This window comes from Strix uralensis, chromosome 14 (genome assembly GCF_047716275.1).
Source record: "Strix uralensis isolate ZFMK-TIS-50842 chromosome 14, bStrUra1, whole genome shotgun sequence".
NCBI classification, from domain to species: Eukaryota; Metazoa; Chordata; class Aves; order Strigiformes; family Strigidae; genus Strix; species Strix uralensis.
The window spans coordinates 3,362,087-3,380,866 of NC_133985.1; the positions used below are offsets into that span (position 1 = coordinate 3,362,087).

Genomic DNA, 18,780 nt, shown 5'->3' on the forward strand with positions numbered 1-18,780 from the left:
GAGTTTACTGGACTGTGTGCATTCGATGGCCTGGCACGTCTGACCCCCAGCAGTAGAAGGCTTTAGTGGACACTGGTGCTCAATGCACCCTAATACCGTCAAATTTTAAAGGGCCAGAGCCCATTGGTATTTCAGGAGTGACAGGGGGGTCTCAACAGCTGACTGTAGTGGAGGCCGAGGTGAGCCTAAGTGGAAAAGAGTAGGAAAAACACCCCATTGTGACTGGCCCAGACACTCCATGTATTCTTGGCATAGATTATGTCAGAAGAGGGTATTTTAAGGACCCAAAAGTGTATTGGTGGTCTTTTGGTATAGCTGCCTTGGAAACAGAAGAATCTAAACAGCCGTCTGTGTTACCTGGTCTCTCAGAGGATCCTTCTGTTGTGGGATTGCTGAGGGTCAAAGAACAATTGCCACTACAACGGTGCACCAACGGCAATATCGCACCAGTCGAGACTCTGTAATCCCTATCCATAAACTGATTCGTCAGCTAGAGAGCCAAGGAGTCATCAGCAAGAGGCGCTGCCCCTTTAACAGCCCCATATGGCCAGTGCGAAACTCTAATGGAGAGTGGAGACTGACAGTGGACTATCGTGGCCTGAATGAAGTCACGGCACCGCTGAGTGCTGCCGTGCCAGACGTGTTGGAACTGCAACATGAACTAGAGTGGAAGGCAAGCAAGTGGTACGCCATGATCGATATTGCTAAGGCATTTTTCTGCATTCCTCTGGCAGCAGAGTGCAGGCCACAGCTTGCTTTTACCTGGAGGGGTGTCCAACACACCTGGAATCAACTGTCGCAGGGGTGGAAACACAGCCCCACCATTTGCCATGGACTGATCCAGACTGCACTGGAACAGAGTGAAGCCCCGGAGTACTTACAGTACATTGATGACATCTGCGTATGGGGTAATAGAGCAGAAGCATTTTTTGAGAAAGGGGAGAAAATAATCCAAAGCCTTCTGAGAGAATTCTTGCCATTAAGTGTGGTAAGGTCAAGGGACCTGCACAAGAGATTCAGTTTTTAGGAGTAAAATGACAAGAGGGACATCGTCAGATTCCAATGAAGGTGATTAATAAAATAACAGCTATGTCCCCACCAACTAACAGAGAGGAAATGCAAGCTTTCTTAGGTCTTGTGGGTTTCTGGAGACAGCACATTCCAAATTACAGTCAGATTGTCAGCCCTCCCTATCAAGTGACCTAGAAAAAGAATGGTTTTATATGAGGCCTGGAGCAAGAACAAGTTTTTGAACAAATTAAAGAGGAAATAGTCCATGCAGTAGCCCACGGGCCAGTTTGGACAGGACAAGATGTTAAAAATGTGCTCTACACTGCAGCTGGAAGAACGGCCCTACCTGGAGTCTGTGGCAGAGAGCACCAGGGGAGACTCGGGGTCGACCCCTGGGGTTTTGGAGTCAGGGATACAGAGGATCAGAAGACCTCTATACTCCAACCGAAAAGGAGATACTGGCAACATATGAAGGGGTCTGAGCTGCTTCAGAGGTGACCGGGACTGAAGCACAGCTCCTCCTGGCTCCCCGACTGCCAGTGCTGGGCTGGATGTTCAAAGGGAGTGTCCCCGCTACACACAACGCAACTGATGCCACGTGGAGTAAATGGGCCGCATTAATCACACAACAGACTCAAACAGGGAGCCCCAGCCTTCCAGGAATATTGGAAGTGATTACAAACTGGCCAGAAGGCAGAGATTTTGGAATGGTGCCAGAGGAAGAGGTGACACGTGCTGAAGAGGCCCCACATATAATAAACTACTGGATAATGAGAAGCGATGTGCCCTGTTTAGCGATGGGTCCAATTGTGGGGAAACATGGAAGGTGAAAAGCAGCTGTGTGGAGTCGCGCAGAAGCTGCTGAAGTAGAAGGTGTATCGAGTCAGTTCGCAGAAGTGAAAGCATCCAGCTGGCCTTGAATAGCGCTGAGCGAGAAAAGTGGCCAGTGCTCTACCCCTATACTGAGTCATGGATGGTGGCAAATGCGCTGTGGGGGTGGTTACAGCTGTGGAAACGGAGCAAGAGGCAGGAGCCTGAATTATTGGAAAACAAAGTTCCAGCTGTTCAAGGAGTCAGTCAATGCACACCCTGGGAAACTGCCCTCAGGGACAAGGGAGCAGAACAGAGCTGGCAGATCTGTAAGGATGCTTTCTAAAGAGCCCAAAAGCTCCCAATCCATAGGTGTAAGAAATCAAGAAAGGAAGGCAGGAGACCAGCATGGCTGAGTAAAGACCTGCTTGTCAAACTAAGGCAAGAAGGAAATGCAGAGGCAGTGGGAGCAGGGACAGGTGTCCTGGGAAAAGTATAGGGACATTGCCCGGTTGTGTAGGGATGGGGTCACAAGGGCAAAGTTTGTCTTGAGCTGATCTTGGCCAGGAACAGCAAGAATAATATGAAGGGATTGCATAGGTATGTCAGTCAGAAAAGGAAGGTCAAAGAAAGTGCAGTCCCCAATGAACAAAACCGGCAAACTGGTAACAACAGAGAAGACTGAGGTACTCCACAAATTTCTGCCTCAGTCTTCACTGGCAGTCTCTCTTCCCACACCTCCTGAGTGGATGGACATCAAGGCACAGACTGGGGGAGCAGAGTCCCTCCCACTGTAGGAGAAGATGAGGTTCAAGAGCACCTGAGGAACCTGAACATATACAAGTCTATGGGACCCAGCGAGATGCATCCCAGAGTCTTGAGGGCATTGACTGATGTAGTATCAAGCCACCCTGCAGGATTCTGGAAAAGTCACAGCAGACAGGAGAAGTCCCCGGTGACTGGAAGAAGAGAAGCATTGCAGCCATTTTCAAAAAGGGTATCTTGGAGGACCCTGGGAACTACCAGCCTGTCAGCATCACCTCTGTGCCTGGGAAGCTCATGGAACGGATCCTCCTAGAAGCTACGCTCAGGCACCTGGAGGACAGGGAGGTGACTGGAGACAGGCAGCACGGCTTCCCCAAGGGCAAGTCTTGCCTGAGCAATGTGGTGGCCTTCTGTGATGGAGTGACTGCATCAGGGGACAAGGGAAGAGCTTCGGGTGTCAGCTTTGGGGGCCCCTGCAAGGCTTTGACACAGTCTCCTTCTCTCTGAACGGGAGACAGATGGACCTGGTGGCGGTACTATTGTGTGGACAAGGCAGTGTCCGTGCGCGGTCCGTCCGGGGCCTGTTGAATCCCTTCAGCCGCGGGTCCCGAGGCGGGCGAGCGGCCGGCAGCCGCGCGGGTGCGCACGGGGCCGTGTGCCGGGGCGAGCCGGCAGCGAGGGCAGCGGGCGGCGGCGGGCGCAGTCCCGCCGCGGGCCGCAGGGTGGTGCTCCCGGCCAAGGCGGCGCCGAGCGAGCGGCTGCGGGCGGGGAGGCGGCCGAGCCCGGCCCGGCGCTGCCCGCCACAGCCCAGCCCAGCGCAGCCCAGCGCAGCCCAGCGCAGCCGAGCCGAGCCGAGCCGAGCCGAGCCGAGCCGAGCCGAGCCGAGCCGAGCCGAGCCGAGCAGGGCGGCGAGCGGTGCCCCGGCCATCCGCTGCCGGGCCACGGCGGCCGCGCTCCGGGCCGCCTGACGGACTCGGCGACACGGGAGGGAGAGCGGCCGCCGCCCCGCCGCGCTGCTACCGGCGCCGCTTTCCGCGGAGGACTGCGCGGGCGATCGGCGACCCGCGAGACGGAGGCTGTCCGCCGCCCCGCCATGGCGATCGCAAGGCAAGTGCTCTGTCTCGCTGCTTTCCTCTCCGTGCCGCCCGCTCGCCCCGAGCCCCTCCGCTACTCCGTAGCCGAGGAGGGCGAGAGCGGCTCCGTGGTAGCCAACGTGGCGGAGGACGCGGGGCTGGCCCCGGCGCAGCTCTCGGCTCGCCGCGCCCGCCTGGCCTCGGAGGACGGCCGGCAGCGCTTTCGCTTAGACCGCGGCACCGGCCGCCTCGTCGTGGCGGAGAGGCTGGACCGGGAGGAGCTGTGCGGGCAGTCCGGGACGTGCACGCTCCCCTTGGAGCTGCTGCTGGCCGAGCCCCTGCAGTTCTTTCGGGTCGAGGTGGCCGTGGAGGACATCAACGACCACTCGCCCGCTTTCCCGGAGGAACGAGTCACTTTGAAGATCCCGGAAAGGAGCGACCCGGGCTCGCGTTTCCCGCTGGAGGGGGCTCGGGACCTGGATGTTGGCAGCAACGGCGTCCAGGCTTACAGCATCGCTCCCGAGAACGAGTACTTTAGTGTCTCCTTCGGGAGTCAGAGTATGGATGAAAGATATGTGGAACTGGTGTTGGAAAAGGCGCTAGACCGAGAGGAGCAGGCAGAAGTGGGTTTTAGTCTCATCGCCATGGACGGGGGCTCTCCACCCAGGAGCGGGACCACCCAAATCCACATTGTCGTTCTGGATGTCAATGACAACGCTCCTACATTCACACAGAAGCTGTACATTGGGCAGGTTTTGGAGAACTCCCCAGAGGGCTCTGTGGTTCTCAGTGTGGTGGCAACCGATCAGGACGCAGGACCTAATGGGGACATCACCTATCAGTTCAGCCAAGTGGTGGGCCAGAGCCACTCAGCATTTGTGATTGACCCTGTGAGTGGTGAAATTCGACTCACGGAGCCTCTGGACTTTGAGGCAGCAGAGACTCACGAGCTCAGTGTGCGGGCCACGGATGGCGGGGGCCTCTCAGCAATCTGCAAGGTGTTGGTGGAGGTGGTGGATGTGAATGACAACGCACCAGAGCTGGTGGTGAGTTCCTTCAGCAGCCCCCTCCCCGAGAACGTGTTACCCGGGACAGTGGTCGCCCTCTTTGCTGTCAAGGACCGGGATGCCGGTGCCAATGGGAAGATCTCCTGTGCCCTCGAGGACCAGCTGTCGTTCTCCCTGCGGCCGGCCTATAAGAATTACTACGAGCTGGTGACCGTGAGCATGCTGGACCGGGAGGAGATGGCTCGGTACATCCTCACTGTCACAGCAGCAGACGCAGGGTCACCTCCTCTCACGACCACCCAGACCTTCACAGTGGACATCTCCGATGTCAACGACAACGCGCCTGTCTTCAACCAGACATCGTACAGCATGTACGTGCATGAGAACAACGTCCCCACGGTGCTCGTTGGAGCCGTCAGCGCCTCGGATGCTGACGTGGGGCCCAATGCCAAGGTGACCTATTCCCTGGCCCCAGCCCAGCCCGCAGAGCAGCCTCCCTGCTCCTGCATCTCCGTGAACTCTGAGAACGGGCACGTGTTTGTGCTGCGGCCCCTGGACTACGAGCGGGTGAGGCAGATCGAGGTCTCGGTGAGCGCCTCCGATGCAGGGAGTCCTCCTCTCAGTGCCAATGTCACTGTCCGCCTGCTTGTGGTGGACGAGAACGACAATGCGCCGCTGGTGCTGTACCCAGCCCAGGACAGCAGCCCAGCGTCCAGCGAGCTGGTGCCCATGTCAGCTGAGGCAGGCTACCTCGTCACCAAGGTGGTGGCCGTCGACGCTGACTCGGGGCAGAACTCGTGGCTCTCGTACCACCTGCTGAGGGCCACTGACCCCGGGCTGTTTGCGGTGGGTGCCCAAAGCGGGGAGGTGCGTCTGAGGAGGCCCGTGACAGAGAGGGACGCCGTGAAGCAGAAGCTCGTCGTCCTGGTGCGAGACAACGGGCGGCCACCGCTGTCAGCCACTGCTGCACTGAGCGCACTCCTGCTCAAGGACTTCTCAGACGTGCGCCTGCCCCACAGCAGCCTGGCCACGGAGGACGAGGGTGGCTCCCTGACCACCTATTTAATCATTTCCTTGGTCTTCGTCTCACTCCTCTTCCTTGTGTCCACAGCAGCCTTTGTCACTCGCAAGGTGTGCAAGAGAAAGGAGCTGAAGGGTGCGCACGTGCTTTATGGCACCGGGCACTTGCAGAGCAGCCTGGCTGATGCGGCCGCTGCGGGGACCCTGCCCCACGCCTATTGCTATGAGATCAGCCTCACCACGGGCTCGGGCAACAGCGAGTTCAAGTTCCTGAAGCCCATCGTCCCCAGCCTGCCACCACAGCACTGTGCCATGGGCGGAGGCACCAATGATGATCTCGATTTCCCCCGTGGCCCTATGGCCGTGGAGGACACGGCACCAGAGGACCCAGGGATGCTCTCTGCGGAACAGTTCAATAGTCTTTCCTTTAACTAGCACGGAGTCAGCACGGCCAGAGGCTTTGTGCCTCGTGATAGGAATGGATCCGAGCTATAGCGTGTGGCAGTGGTTCCTCCAGAGTAAATCTGCATTTGCCATTGGTGTCACTGATTTCCAACAAATTTGAATTCATATGAAAGGTTGTCTCCACCTCCAAACCAACCAAACAAAAGAAAGTACTGCTTCATCACTCAGGAAATTTTTCAGATCCCTTATGGACATTTCTGAAATGCTTCCAGACTGGGGTTGTTTCCAGGGTTCTCTGCTAAATTTTTGTCTCCCTTACAATGAGCCAAGACCGTGGAGCCTCTTATTCCATGCTGTAATGTGATGGGATGTTCAGGGAGACAACTCACATGCTCACAGAAATGCACGTAGCCCTTGTCCCTGGTCCAAAAATCAAGGAAGTTGTGAGTACTGTGTCACCATGTGGTGCAAATATGGGGCTCGTTCTTCTCTGGCTCCGGGATATCTGTGTGTCTGTATACGCTGCACTGGTGCTGCCCGGAGAAGCAGGGAGTTGCTCACACCTAACTATTGCGATGTGCACAATTCCCGCTCGGTGGGCATGAAGGGTATTGGGACCCTCTGAGGACAGCAGTCGCATCTTCTCTAGGGGAGAGCAGCAGAACACACGAGATCTTCCTTTGGCCCATGAGAGGGGGTTGGGCATGTGGGGTGCCTCCTTGGGATTGCCTTGGAAATAGAGCAGCACCAACGGTGTTGGCATAGGCTGGAAGTGTTCAGAGTTGGGCAAACGTGTTCATTGCCTTTGGGTGCATTGCAAGGAAAGTCCACAAGTTGCTTCAGAGGACTTTGTCTGAAGGCAGAACTGAGATGAACTTGGAAAGAGACATTGAGTTTGGTCTTGTCATTGTTGTTGCTGAATTCAGAGGTTTGTGGATGGCAGTGGCAAGCTGTCCCAATACGATTTTCTGGGTTTGTGTTAGAGCATTTGCATTCTCCTTTTTGCCCTTTCTCCTTCTAGTCTGTGAGCTTCGTTTAGCATTGTTTTGCCTATTCCTCTTCAGAAGGACTGTCACCCCAGGTATAATAACAGATTGTTTGAGCAAAGGCCATGTGACATGGAATATTTGGAAGCCCTCACGCTGTGTTCTGCCGCAGTTATGAAGTGTATCGTTGTAAGCCGGGATACCCTTGTGTGTAAAAGAGAAATAAAGGGAACACCTGAACGCCTTGTGTGGAGACAGTGGTCTTTGTAGAGATGTTCTTCCTGCAAAAGCTCTGTCAAGGTTTTCCAATGACTGGGAGTTTTTTTTCTCCTTTTGTGCCTTGGCTGAGGTAAAGTTGAGTGGGTACATTCCTTCAGCTTGGAGATGCGGCCGATAGAGCATTTGGGAAAATCGTGGGGAGCAGGGAAATGCTGTCAGGGCTCTGTGGGTCTTCTGAGCACTGAGCTCTTGGCTGTGACAGAGCCCAGTTAGATCCAGGTGAGGGGAAACTGTCCCCTCCCCTGACAGGGTCCGTGGATGTGCAAAGGCCTCTGCAGTGCAGTGAGGTGGGGGAGCAACGCTGCCAAGTCTCCCAACAGCTCCAGCTGCAGGTGGCAACTCTGAGGTTTTTCAGCACAAAGTATTTTAATTCTAAAGGTTTTCAGGAGATGGATGGGACAAAGACAGCATACGTGTTCCTTTGGAGAGTATCTGGGGGAGCCCCATGAGTTTGGTGAAATCTAGTAGCAGGGAGAGGATTCCCTCTCAGGAAATGCAGAGGACTACAGCTGTCCCTTCCACAAAGGCCCCGATAAAAAGGGAAGTCTTGAGGAGAGGCTGGTGTAGCGATACTGACCACACGACTCTTGTACATCGAGGAGTGAATGATCCAGTGAAACAGGGAAGGCGCAGGCCTGTGCTGTGCTGTTCTGCTTTGTGCTGCATAAATCCCTGGGCAGCAGGACAAACTCCGCCAGCTCCCTGTAACCGAGGAACCTACAGGCAGCTCCCACTTGCTCCTGGAGAGAAAGACACCTGCGAGCAAGACGTGCACAGGGGAACTTCTTTTACTGTGACAGTAGAAATGATGAGTAGAATTGCTGTCTTGCAGGAAAGGCCTGTAATATTAGGAATGGCTGAAGCAGAGGCACTCTTTCTTTTCCATGACAAGGCTCTGCATGGCATGCTGTGCGTGGCTGGAGTCCTGTGTGAAGCTGCTCTGCTCAGGGTCCTCCACCTCTGAAGGACTCTCTATGCTAATCTCTTCCAATTGCGTGACTGTCCTGGTTTCAGCCAGGATAGAGTTAACTTTGCTTGGGCTGAGAGTGAGCACAGGTACAGGGCCAGGCCCAGATGTGTCATTGCAGTATTCCATATCATGGGACGTCATGCTCAGTACGTAGGCAGATTCGTGCTCGCTCATGCCCTGTTTCTGTTTCAGTTCCCCAGTCAGCGCAGTGGGATTTCTGGTGCGGTCGGGTCGCTGCTGGCGGGGGCGGGCTGCGTACCAGTCACCGGTTGGTGATCCACTGCTGCATTTTACCCGTTTGGACTTACTATTGTTACTGTTGTTTTCTTACTGTTACTAAATTATTTTTTATTCTCACCTACGATTTTTTTTTTTTTGTCCCACCCTATTTCCCTGGGGGCGAGGTGGGGGGGGGGGGGGGGGGGAAGTAAACGACTGGCCACGCGGTGACTGGCTACTGGCCGAGTTCAAGCCTCGACAGTCTTTCTTGTGCCCAACCTGGGGCCTGAGGTTTGAGATAATGACAGAATGGGTAATAATGTTGATTACTTGGCTCCTTAAGATTTTCTCACCTCACTTGCAATACGTATTTCCCATGCTGTTGCTCACAGTCCCTGAGACTTGGGTTAAGATTTTGGTTTTGCTGTACTTTGTAATGCTGATCTATGACAGGGTGCAGTCATCGGTCCTGGAGCTATCTACAATTATGTTCAAGACATTCAAGACTTTCAGATATCCTTGGAATGTTGACATTAACATGGTCATCTTACTGCTAGGAGCTAGTGTGTTCCTGCATGTGGTTCAGGTTTTGCTCAGGATTAAGCAACTATTTAAGAGTATCACCTGGAAATCTACCCCAAGTTTGGAGAATTATGAGTGGCCGGGGGTGTGGAGTAGCATGGGGAAGTACCTAGAACAGTGGGTACATCCAGTGTATCGGAACGTCACTCCTGAAGAGGCGCAGAATCCTGAGGAAGTAGTAAAATATTTGGAAAAAGTATGTTGTTGCCCGGGTAATTCCAGAGAGACACAGCTCACTGCAACGTGCTGGGGCCTGGCCCACGCTTACCGGGTGCTATTAAACACTGTTCAGCACCCTCAAGAGGAAGAGAAGGGCTCTGGATCTGGTAAAAAAGTAACAGAAACTGCAGCCACTACAAGCCCGGGGCCGGGCGCTGCAGCTGAACCAGAGAACCAACCCATGACGGTGTCAGTTGCTGCCAGACATAAGAAGAAATACAGAAGAAAATCCCCTCACACTGTACAGGGTGAGGATGAACCAGGCCCGTCACAAGAACAGGAAGAGGAGGCAGAGCCAGTGATAGTCACTGGATGCTTATCCCTGAGTGAGCTGCGAGACATGCGAAAAGATTTCAGCCACCATCCAGGTGAGCAACTCGTTACCTGGCTGCTCAGATGCTGGGATAGTGGGACCAGCAGTGTGGAATTAGAGGGCAGGGAGGCCAGGCAGCTGGGATCCCTTTCTAGGGAAGGGGGCATCGGCAAAGCCATTGGAAAGAAGACACAAAATCTCAGTCTCTGGAGGCGACTCCTGTCATGTGTGAGGGAGAGGTATCCCTTCAAGAAAGGTTTTGTATGTCATCCAAGTAAGTGGACCGCTGTGGAGAGAGGGATTCAACACTTGAGGGAGCTAGCAGTGTGGGAAATGCTTTACTATGACCCAGATAATGCACGGCTACCCACAGATCCAGATGAAGTCCGATGTACCTGGCGCATGTGGTGGAAGTTTGTACAGAGAACACCATCATCATATGCCAATGCGTTAGAAGTAATGGGCTGGAGATACAAAAAGGGACAAAGTGGATGAATTGGCTCACCGACTACAACAGTAGGAAGAAAGTCTCTCTTCCTCCCTCATCGCGGCTGTGGAGAAACTATCTGAAGAATTCCAGCACTTTAAAGAGGACATGTCCTACTGCCCACCTGCACGGACTAGAATCTTGGCTATGAGGAACAGTCATTTCTCTACTCGAGAGAACCGTTACACACCACGGGGGAAGCTGTGGCATTGCCTGCATGACTGTGGAGAAGACATGAAGAAACGGGATGGAAAACCGACCTACCTCCTAGAAGAGCGGGTATGTGAGTTGGAAGGAAGAACGAGTACAAAACGGGGTTCTTTTAGAAGAAATGCTGCTCTGCTTTCCAGTAATCAAGTGCCCAAACTGAGCAGAAAGGTCGACTCTGCTCACGATCCTATGAGAAGAACTTGTGATTTGTATTCACAAGCAGTGAGTGATCAAGATGAGGCTGAAACCCGTGCACACCACACTAACCCATTTGTCGTTAGCGAGTATTATGATCAACATTAGAGGGGCCCTGCCTCCAGCCAGGCGGAGGACAGGGAGAACCGAGTTTACTGGACTGTGTGCATTCGATGGCCTGGCACGTCTGACCCCCAGCAGTAGAAGGCTTTAGTGGACACTGGTGCTCAATGCACCCTAATACCGTCAAATTTTAAAGGGCCAGAGCCCATTGGTATTTCAGGAGTGACAGGGGGGTCTCAACAACTGACTGTAGTGGAGGCCGAGGTGAGCCTAAGTGGAAAAGAGTAGGAAAAACACCCCATTGTGACTGGCCCAGACACTCCATGTATTCTTGGCATAGATTATGTCAGAAGAGGGTATTTTAAGGACCCAAAAGTGTATTGGTGGTCTTTTGGTATAGCTGCCTTGGAAACAGAAGAATCTAAACAGCCGTCTGTGTTACTTGGTCTCTCAGAGGATCCTTCTGTTGTGGGATTGCTGAGGGTCAAAGAACAATTGCCACTACAACGGTGCACCAACGGCAATATCGCACCAGTCGAGACTCTGTAATCCCTGTCCATCAACTGATTCGTCAGCTAGAGAGCCAAGGAGTCATCAGCAAGAGGCGCTGCCCCTTTAACAGCCCCATATGGCCAGTGCGAAAGTCTAATGGAGAGTGGAGACTGACAGTGGACTATCGTGGCCTGAATGAAGTCACGTCACCGCTGAGTGCTGCCGTGCCAGACGTGTTGGAACTGCAACATGAACTAGAGTGGAAGGCAAGCAAGTGGTACGCCATGATCGATATTGCTAAGGCATTTTTCTGCATTCCTCTGGCAGCAGAGTGCAGGCCACAGCTTGCTTTTACCTGGAGGGGTGTCCAACACACCTGGAATCAACTGTCGCAGGGGTGGAAACACAGCCCCACCATTTGCCATGGACTGATCCAGACTGCACTGGAACAGAGTGAAGCCCCAGAGTACTTACAGTACATTGATGACATCAGCGTATGGGGTAATAGAGCAGAAGCATTTTTTGAGAAAGGGGTGAAAATAATCCAAAGCCTTCTGAGAGAATTCTTGCCATTAAGTGTGGTAAGGTCAAGGGACCTGCACAAGAGATTCAGTTTTTAAGAGTAAAATGACAAGAGGGACATCGTCAGATTCCAATGAAGGTGATTAATAAAATAACAGCTATGTCCCCACCAACTAACAGAGAGGAAATGCAAGCTTTCTTAGGTCTTGTGGGTTTCTGGAGACAGCACATTCCAAATTACAGTCAGATTGTCAGCCCTCCCTATCAAGTGACCTAGAAAAAGAATGGTTTTATATGAGGCCTGGAGCAAGAACAAGTTTTTGAACAAATTAAAGAGGAAATAGTCCATGCAGTAGCCCTCGGGCCAGTTTGGACAGGACAAGATGTTAAAAATGTGCTCTACACTGCAGCCGGGAAGAACGGCCCTACCTGGAGTCTCTGGCAGAGAGCACCAGGGGAGACTCGGGGTTGACCCCTGGGGTTTTGGAGTCAGGGATACAGAGGATCAGAAGACCTCTATACTCCAACCAAAAAGGAGATACTGGCAACATATGAAGGGGTCTGAGCTGCTACAGAGGTGATCGGGACTGAAGCACAGCTCCTCCTGGCTCCCCGACTGCCAGTGCTGGGCTGGATGTTCAAAGGGAGTGTCCCCGCTACACACAACGCAACTGATGCCACGTGGAGTAAATGGGTCGCATTAATCACACAACAGACTCAAACAGGGAGCCCCAGACACCCAGGAATATTGGAAGTGATTACAAACTGGCCAGAAGGCAGAGATTTTGGAATGGTGCCAGAGGAAGAGGTGACGCGTGCTGAAGAGGCCCCACATATAATAAACTACTGGATAATGAGAAGCGATGTGCCCTGTTTACCGATGGGTCCTGTTGTATTGTGGGGAAACATGGAAGGTGAAAAGCAGCTGTGTGGAGTCGCGCAGAAGCTGCTGAAGTAGAAGGTGTATCGAGTCAGTTCGCAGAAGTGAAAGCATCCAGCTGGCCTTGAATAGCGCTGAGCGAGAGAAGTGGCCAGTGCTCTACCCCTATACTGAGTCATGGATGGTGGCAAATGTGCTGTGGGGGTGGTTACAGCTGTGGAAACGGAGCAAGAGGCAGGAGCCTGAATTATTGGAAAACAAAGTTCCAGCTGTTCAAGGAGTCAGTCAATGCACACCCTGGGAAACTGCCCTCAGGGACAAGGGAGCAGAACAGAAGAGGCAGATCTGTAAGGATGCTTTCTAAAGAGCCCAAAATCTCCAACCGCCACGTGTAAGAAATCAGGGTAGGAAGGCAGGAGACCAGCATGGCTGAGTAAAGACCTGCTGGTCAACCTAAAGGCAAGAAGGAAACACAGAGGCAGTGGGAGCAGGGACAGTGTCCTGGGAAAAGTATAGGGACATTGCCCAGTTGTGTAGGGATGGGGTCACAAGGGCAAAGTTTGTCTTGAGCTGATCTTGGCCAGGAACAGCAAGAACAATAAGGAGGCTTCCATAGGTATGTCAGCCAGAAAAGGAAGGTCAAAGAAAGTGCAGTCCCCAATGAACAAGACTGGCTAACTGGTAACAAGAGAGAAGGAGAAGACTGACGTACCCCACAAATTTCTGCCTCAGTCTTCACTGGCAGTCTCTCTTCCCACATCTCCTGAGTGGATGGACATCAAGGCATAGACTGGGGGAGCAGAGTCCCTCCCACTGTAGGAGAAGATCAGGTTCAAGAGCACCTGAGGAACCTGAACATACACAAGTCTATGGGACCCAGCGAGATGCATCCCAGAGTCTTGAGGGCATTGACTGATGTAGTATCAAGCCACCCTGCAGGATTCTGGAAAAGTCACAGCAGACAGGAGAAGTCCCCGGTGACTGGAAGAAGAGAAGCATTGCAGCCATTTTCAAAAAGGGTATCTTGGAGGACCCTGGGAACTACCAGCCTGTCAGCATCACCTCTGTGCCTGGGAAGCTCATGGAACGGATCCTCCTAGAAGCTACGCTCAGGCACCTGGAGGACAGGGAGGTGACTGGAGACAGGCAGCACGGCTTCCCCAAGGGCAAGTCTTGCCTGAGCAGCGTGGTGGCCTTCTGTGATGGAGTGACTGCGTCAGGGGACAAGAGCTTCGGGTGTCAGCTTTGGGGGCCCCTGCAAGGCTTTGACACAGTCTCCTTCTCTCTGAACGGGAGACGGATGGACCTGGTGGCGGTACTATTGTGTGGACAAGGCAGTGTCCGTGCGCGGTCCGTCCGGGGCCTGTTGAATCCCTTCAGCCGCGGGTCCCGAGGCGGGCGAGCGGCCGGCAGCCGCGCGGGTGCGCACGGGGCCGTGTGCCGGGGCGAGCCGGCAGCGCGGGCAGCGGGCGGCGGCGGGCGCAGTCCCGCCGCGGGCCGCAGGGTGGTGCTCCCGGCCAAGGCGGCGCCGAGCGAGCGGCTGCGGGCGGGGAGGCGGCCGAGCCCGGCCCGGCGCTGCCCGCCACAGCCCAGCCCAGCACAGCCCAGCGCAGCCCAGCGCAGCCGAGCCGAGCCGAGCCGAGCCGAGCCGAGCCGAGCCGAGCCGAGCAGGGCGGCGAGCGGTGCCCCGGCCATCCGCTGCCGGGCCACGGCGGCCGCGCTCCGGGCCGCCTGACGGACTCGGCGACACGGGAGGGAGAGCGGCCGCCGCCGCCCCGCGCTGCTACCGGCGCCGCTTTCCGCGGAGGACTGCGCGGGCGATCGGCGACCCGCGAGACGGAGGCTGTCCGCCGCCCCGCCATGGCGATCGCAAGGCAAGTGCTCTGTCTCGCTGCTTTCCTCTCCGTGCCGCCCGCTCGCCCCGAGCCCCTCCGCTACTCCGTAGCCGAGGAGGGCGAGAGCGGCTCCGTGGTAGCCAACGTGGCGGAGGACGCGGGGCTGGCCCCGGCGCAGCTCTCGGCTCGCCGCGCCCGCCTGGCCTCGGAGGACGGCCGGCAGCGCTTTCGCTTAGACCGCGGCACCGGCCGCCTCGTCGTGGCGGAGAGGCTGGACCGGGAGGAGCTGTGCGGGCAGTCCGGGACGTGCACGCTCCCCTTGGAGCTGCTGCTGGCCGAGCCCCTGCAGTTCTTTCGGGTCGAGGTGGCCGTGGAGGACATCAACGACCACTCGCCCGCTTTCCCGGAGGAACGAGTCACTTTGAAGATCCTGGAAACGAGCAACCCGGGCTCGCGTTTCCCGCTGGAGGGGGCTCGGGACCTGGATGTTGGCAGCAACGGCGTCCAGGCTTACAGCATCGCTCCCGAGAACGAGTACTTTAGTGTCTCCTTCGGGAGTCGGAGTAATGGAGACAAATATGTGGAACTGGTGTTGGAAAAGGCGCTAGACCGAGAGGAGCAGGCAGAGGTGGGTTTTAGTCTCATTGCCGTGGACGGGGGCTCTCCACCCAGGAGCGGGACAACCCAAATCCACATTGTCGTTCTGGATGTCAATGACAACGCTCCCGTCTTCACAGAGGAGCGGTACACTGCACAGGTTTTAGAAAACTCCCCAGAGGGCTCTGTGGTTCTCAGTGTGGTGGCAACTGATCAGGACGCAGGACCTAATGGGGACATCACCTATGAGTTCAGCCAAGTGGTGGGCCAGAGCCACTCAGCATTTGTGATTGACCCTGTGAGTGGTGAAATTCGACTTACAAAACCTCTGGACTTTGAGGCAGCAGAGACTCACGAGCTCAGTGTGCGGGCCACGGATGGCGGGGGCCTCTCAGCAATCTGCAAGGTGTTGGTGGAGGTGGTGGATGTGAATGACAACGCACCAGAGCTGGTGCTGAGTTCCTTCAGCAGCCCCCTCCCCGAGAACGTGTTACCCGGGACAGTGGTCGCCCTCTTTGCTGTCAAGGACCGGGATGCTGGTGCCAATGGGAAGATCTCCTGTGCCCTCGAGGACCAGCTGTCGTTCTCCCTGCGGCCGGCCTATAAGAATTACTACGAGCTGGTGACCGTGAGCGTGCTGGACCGGGAGGAGACGGCTCGGTACATCCTCACTGTCACAGCAGCAGACGCGGGGTCACCTCCTCTCACGACCACCCAGACCTTCACAGTGGACATCTCCGATGTCAACGACAACGCGCCTGTCTTCAACCAGACATCGTACAGCATGTATGTGCATGAGAACAACGTCCCCACGGTGCTCGTTGGAGCCGTCAGCGCCTCGGATGCTGACGTGGGGCCCAATGCCAAGGTGACCTATTCCCTGGCCCCAGCCCAGCCCGCAGAGCAGCCTCCCTGCTCCTGCATCTCCGTGAACTCTGAGAATGGGCACGTGTTTGTGCTGCGGCCCCTGGACTACGAGCGGGTGAGGCAGATCGAGGTCTCGGTGAGCGCCTCCGATGCAGGGAGTCCTCCTCTCAGTGCCAATGTCACTGTCCGCCTGCTTGTGGTGGACGAGAACGACAATGCGCCGCTGGTGCTGTACCCAGCCCAGGACAGCAGCCCAGCGTCCAGCGAGCTGGTGCCCATGTCAGCTGAGGCAGGCTACCTCGTCACCAAGGTGGTGGCCGTCGACGCTGACTCGGGGCAGAACTCGTGGCTCTCGTACCACCTGCTGAGGGCCACTGACCCCGGGCTGTTTGCGGTGGGTGCCCAAAGCGGGGAGGTGAGTCTGAGGAGGCCCGTGACGGAGAGGGACGCCGTGAAGCAGAAGCTTGTCGTCCTGGTGCGAGACAACGGGCGGCCACCGCTGTCAGCCACTGCTGCACTGAGCGCACTCCTGCTCAAGGACTTCTCAGACGTGCGCCTGCCCCACAGCAGCCTGGCCACGGAGGACGAGGGTGGCTCCCTGACCACCTATTTAATCATTTCCTTGGTCTTCGTCTCACTCCTCTTCCTCGTGTCCACAGCAGCCTTTGTCACTGGCAAGGTGTGCAAGAGAAAGGAGCTGAAGGGTGAGCATGTGCTTTATGGCACTGGGCACTTGCAGAGCGGCCTGGCTGATGCGACCGCTGCGGGGACCCTGCCCCACGCCTATTGCTATGAGATCAGCCTCACCACGGGCTCGGGCAACAGCGAGTTCAAGTTCCTGAAGCCCATCGTCCCCAGCCTGCCACCACAGCACTGTGCCATGGGCGGAGGCACCGATGATGATCTCGATTTCCCCGGTGGCCCTATGGCCGTGGAGGACACGGCACCAGAGGACCCAGGGACGCTCTCTGCAGAACAGTTCAATAGTCTTTCCTTTAACTAGCACGGAGTCAGCACGGCCAGAGGCTTTGTGCCTCGTGATAGGAAGGGATCCGAGCTACAGCGTGTGGCAGTGGTTCCTCCAGAGTAAATCTGCATTTGCCATTGGTGTCACTGTTTTCCCACAGCTTCAAAGTTAGACAAAACTTTTTGTCCACCCTCAAACGTCAACCGAAGAAAAGAAACTAATGCTCCCTCACTCAGGAAATAATATGTTTCAGCTCTGTTACAGACATTTCTGAAATACCTCGAAAGTGGAGGTAAGTCCAGGGTCCCCTGTTAAGTTCTTGTTTCTCTGGTAGGCAAGGCCATGGAGCTCTTATTCTGGGCTGTAACGCAACGGTATGAACTGGCAGACCAAGCACACGCTCGCTGAATGCACGTAGCCCTTGTCCCATGTCCGAAAATCAAGGAAGTTGTGAGTACTGTGTCACAACGTGGTGCAACCATGGGACTAATTCTTCTCTGGGTCCTGGATCTCTGTCTGTGAGAGGTGTTGGCTCTGTCACTATGTCTGTCCTTACAGCCATTGTGTGTCTGTATACGCTGCACTGGTGCTGCCTGGAGAAGCAGGGAGTTGCGCACACCTAACTATTGCGATGTGCACAATTCCCGCTCAGCGGGCATGAAGGGTGTTGGGACCCTCTGAGGACAGCAGTCGCATCTTCTCTAGGGGAGAGCAGCAGAACACACGAGATCTTCCTTTGGCCCATGAGAGGGGGTTGGGCGTGTGGGCTGCCTCCTTGGGATTGCCTTGGAAATAGAGCAGCACCAACGGTGTTGGCATAGGCTGGAAGTGTTCAGAGTTGGGCAAACGTGTCCATTGCCTTTGGGTGCATTGCAAGGAAAGTCCACAAGTTGCTTCAGAGGACTTTGTCTGAAGGCAGAACTGAGATGAACTTGGAAAAGAGCCGTTGAGTTTGGTCTTGTCATTGTTGTTGCTGAATTCAGAGGTTTGTGGATGGCAGTGGCAAGCTGTCCCGATATGATTTTCTGGGTTTGTGTTAGAGCATTTGCATTCTCCTTTTTGCCCTTTCTCCTTCTAGTCTGTGAGCTTCGTTTAGCATTGTTTTGCCTATTCCTCTTCAGAAGGACTGTCACCCCAGGTATAATAACAGATTGTTTGAGCAAAGGCCATGTGACATGGAATATTTGGAAGCCCTCACGCTGTGTTCTGCCGCAGTTATGAAGTGTATCGTTGTAAGCCGGGATACCCTTGTGTGTAAAAGAGAAATAAAGGGAACACCTGAACGAACGCCTTGTGTGGAGACAGTGGTCTTTGTAGAGATGTTCTTCCTGGGAAAGTTCTGACAAGATTTTCAAAAGGCTGGGAGTTTTTTCTCATTTTATGCCTTGGCTGAGTTAAAGTTGAGTGGGTACATTCCTTCAGCTTGGATATGCGGCTGACAGAGCATTTGGGAAAATCGTGGGGAGCAGGGAAATGCTGTCAGGGCTCTGTGGGTCTTCTGAGCACTGAGCTCTTGGCTGTGACAGAGCCCAGTTAGATCCAGGTGAGGGGAAACTGTCCCCTCCCCTGACAGGGACTGTGGATGTGCAAAGGCCTCTGCAGTGCAGTGAGGTGGGTGAGCAACGCTGCCAAGTCTCCCAACAGCTCCCGCTGCAGGTGGCAACTCTGAGGTTTTTCAGCACAAAGTATTTTAATTCTAAAGGTTTTCAGGAGATGGATGGGACAAAGACAGCATACGTGTTCCTTTGGAGAGTATCTGGGGGAGCCCCATGAGTTTGGTGAAATCTAGTAGCAGGGAGAGGATTCCCTCTCAGGAAATGCAGAGGACTACAGCCGTCCCTTCCACAAAGGCCCCGATAAAAAGGGAAGTCTTGAGGAGAGGCTGGTGTTGCGATGCTGACCACATGACTCTTGTACATCGAGGAGTGAATGATCCAGTGAATCTGGGAAGGCGCAGGCCTGTGCTGTGCTGTTCTGCTTTGTGCTGCATAAATCCCTGGGCAGCA

At 55.0% G+C, this 18,780-nt stretch overlaps 2 protein-coding genes across 2 annotated transcripts; both read left to right on the top strand.

Moving 5' to 3' along the window:
* The first annotated feature begins 3,478 nt into the window (after positions 1–3,478).
* LOC141949880 (protocadherin beta-15-like) lies at positions 3,479–7,322 on the top strand. Its single transcript, XM_074883992.1, has one exon. The coding sequence runs from the start codon at positions 3,680–3,682 to the stop codon at positions 6,119–6,121; it is 2,442 nt and encodes an 813-aa protein (XP_074740093.1). The 5' UTR covers positions 3,479–3,679; the 3' UTR covers positions 6,122–7,322.
* Positions 7,323–14,297: 6,975 nt separating this feature from the next.
* On the top strand, positions 14,298–18,057 carry LOC141949588 (protocadherin beta-15-like). Its single transcript, XM_074883394.1, has one exon. The coding sequence runs from the start codon at positions 14,369–14,371 to the stop codon at positions 16,808–16,810; it is 2,442 nt and encodes an 813-aa protein (XP_074739495.1). The 5' UTR covers positions 14,298–14,368; the 3' UTR covers positions 16,811–18,057.
* The last annotated feature ends 723 nt before the right edge of the window (positions 18,058–18,780 follow it).

Bases quoted from the DNA above. Each gene is read 5' to 3' on its own strand.
- LOC141949880 (XM_074883992.1), top strand. From the start codon at position 3,680: ATGGCGATCGCAAGGCAAGTGCTCTGTCTCGCTGCTTTCCTCTCCGTG.
- LOC141949588 (XM_074883394.1), top strand. From the start codon at position 14,369: ATGGCGATCGCAAGGCAAGTGCTCTGTCTCGCTGCTTTCCTCTCCGTG.